Raw genomic sequence first — 2,229 nt, 5'->3', positions numbered from 1 at the left:
TTTCAAATTTAATTAATTCCCAAATAATGCATGACATTTCAAATATTCGTAGACACAAACTTTGAAACGTCAATTCAGACTCCACTTTCATTGTGTAGTTAATTCAATAAATAAAACAGATTGATGATTTAAAAAAGTAGCTTGCCATAATTCCTTTTCCACATAGATAAAATTCATGGACTATACTTTCTTATATTCCATTTCAAATTTATGCCCAAAAAAAGGCCTTGCTTTGGAGACATTTTGGAGTGGCTCAACAAAGTGGATGAAGAGTAATTTTGGATAAAAATCATAAATTAAGGAAAGGACTCACAACGCAAATCTCAAAACAAAAGACGTAATTTGGTGAATTTCTTTTATAGAGAAATGCATGACAGTTCCACCTTTTTTGTATAATTGTTGCGCAAATAACTCGAGTGTTCAATGAATCACCCCATTTTTATCAAAGAAAGCCATAATGTTTAATTTTCCATATATTGGGTGCCAGCCCAGCAGCTATTTGCATATTTAAAGGTACGAAAATCATCACAAATATTTCGAAAATATAAAGAAAAATGTACGATTTCATAACATGTATGTCACATGTAACTTTCATGCATTTTACCCATACATAGCATTGACTTTCAGTCTGCCAAAGATCGAAAGTTATGGTGTGTTACAAGTTATAAATGAACTTTTCTAATATTTTAAAATTGTGACCGACGTAGTGGAAACGAACCCAAACCTAATAAGTAACTAAACAAAGGGACAAACAAGTGTGACAAATGACAATATACACATCATCGATTGCTCCAAAGTTAGTATTCTCTACAACTAAAACCTAATTTAATAAATAAATCCGATGCACATCATTATGAACAAGATCAAAAACCAAAAACTAATACTTATTTGAATAAAATGAATTAGCTGAAAATGTCAAAGCAGAGCTTCCAAAGTTGCTTTCTTGGCGACATTGCAAACAGGGCAGCAATCGAGAAAGGCATCGCAATCTGTGCATGAGCACAGATGCCTGCACGGCAGCATTATCACGCACGATTTCCTAGAATTGCAGCATCTGCAAACCATCTTCCTCGGTTCCCTCTCTCTCTCGACGCAGCACGACCCCGCCTCCTTCATCCGCGCCCTCAGCGACGCCGCCGTCGCCTCGCCCTCCTGCGCCAATCGCTGCCACGTCACCCTCTCCATCTCCATCCTCCTCACGCACTCCTCCAGCTCCATTTTCCTCCTCCCCGCTCTCGAGATCTCGTCGTCTCTCTGCTTCAGCAGAGACTGAATCTTGGATTCGTAGCTCCTCAGCAGGAGCGCCGTCTGCTCCTGCAGCGCCATTCGCAATCTCTCGTTCTGTTTCGATTGAAGGAAATTGCAATGAGCAATTAGTTTGTCCTTGAATTGAAAGCAAAAAATGGTTGATTTGATTCACCTGTGTGTTGAGGTAGTGATGAATCTCGAATCGTTGAGTCTCGAATTGAGCGGAGACGATGTGAGGGATAGAGAGACGATGATCGTTGTAGCAGCGGAGATTGTTTAATCCGTAAGCATTCTCGTCTTGGCATCCACCAAACACAAATCCTGAGGAGTTGCTTATGTGATGAGCTTGAATCGCCATTGCAGCAGTTGAAGAGAATGAAACAAACCTAATTAGAAAATAAATTGGGGGTAAAAACCGAATGGAGAGTGAAAATAAAAGGGAAAGAATGCAGATTTTGTGAGTAAAGTATCATATGGAGAAGGTTTGGAGGGTTGAAAAGTGTGAATTCGTGTGCGTCAATATATCTTTGTGAATAGTTGTTCAAGAAGAGAAAGTGTGTGTGTGTTGTCAGTTGGGTGATGCTGGAAAACAGGATTCATTAAAATGGTGACACAGATATATTTGGATCTTGTGTTTTCACTAATCAACTTTCGCTCAATACGTCCAAACCTAACCTATTTTCGATTTTTCTTTTTCTTTTTCTTTTTCTTTTTCTCTTTCATATGGTGTAAATTGGCAGCTTTTACTGTCTCAACTTATTACTGCATAAAATTCTCGTTTGATTCTGTACAAACTAAATTATTTTAAGTATTCTGCCCATCCATTTAAAATACTCCTACTAATTACTCCACGTATTTTAGAAGTGAGTGAAGTTCAAAAATGGTCCCTACACTATGGATTTATCTCGAAAATAGTTCATGGACTTTAAAAATATCATCAGTAGTCCCTGGACTAAGGGTTAATATCAAAAACGGTCCTTT

The 2,229-nt window shown here is 38.0% G+C and overlaps 1 protein-coding gene across 1 annotated transcript; it reads right to left on the bottom strand.

Annotated features, from left to right (window-relative positions):
- Positions 1-758: 758 nt before the first annotated feature.
- On the bottom strand, positions 759-1,844 carry LOC125187695 (E3 ubiquitin-protein ligase BOI-like). Its single transcript, XM_048084325.1, has 2 exons — positions 1,421-1,844; positions 759-1,341 (listed from the first exon to the last, which is right to left on the bottom strand). The coding sequence occupies exons 1-2, from the start codon at positions 1,604-1,606 to the stop codon at positions 916-918; spliced, it is 612 nt and encodes a 203-aa protein (XP_047940282.1). The 5' UTR covers positions 1,607-1,844; the 3' UTR covers positions 759-915.
- Between the last annotated feature and the right edge of the window lie 385 nt (positions 1,845-2,229).

Source organism: Salvia hispanica, chromosome 5 (genome assembly GCF_023119035.1).
Source record: "Salvia hispanica cultivar TCC Black 2014 chromosome 5, UniMelb_Shisp_WGS_1.0, whole genome shotgun sequence".
NCBI lineage: Eukaryota > Viridiplantae > Streptophyta > Magnoliopsida > Lamiales > Lamiaceae > Salvia > Salvia hispanica.
The sequence above is the reverse complement of the archived record's forward strand: the minus strand, read 5'-3'. Positions and strand labels throughout refer to the sequence as shown.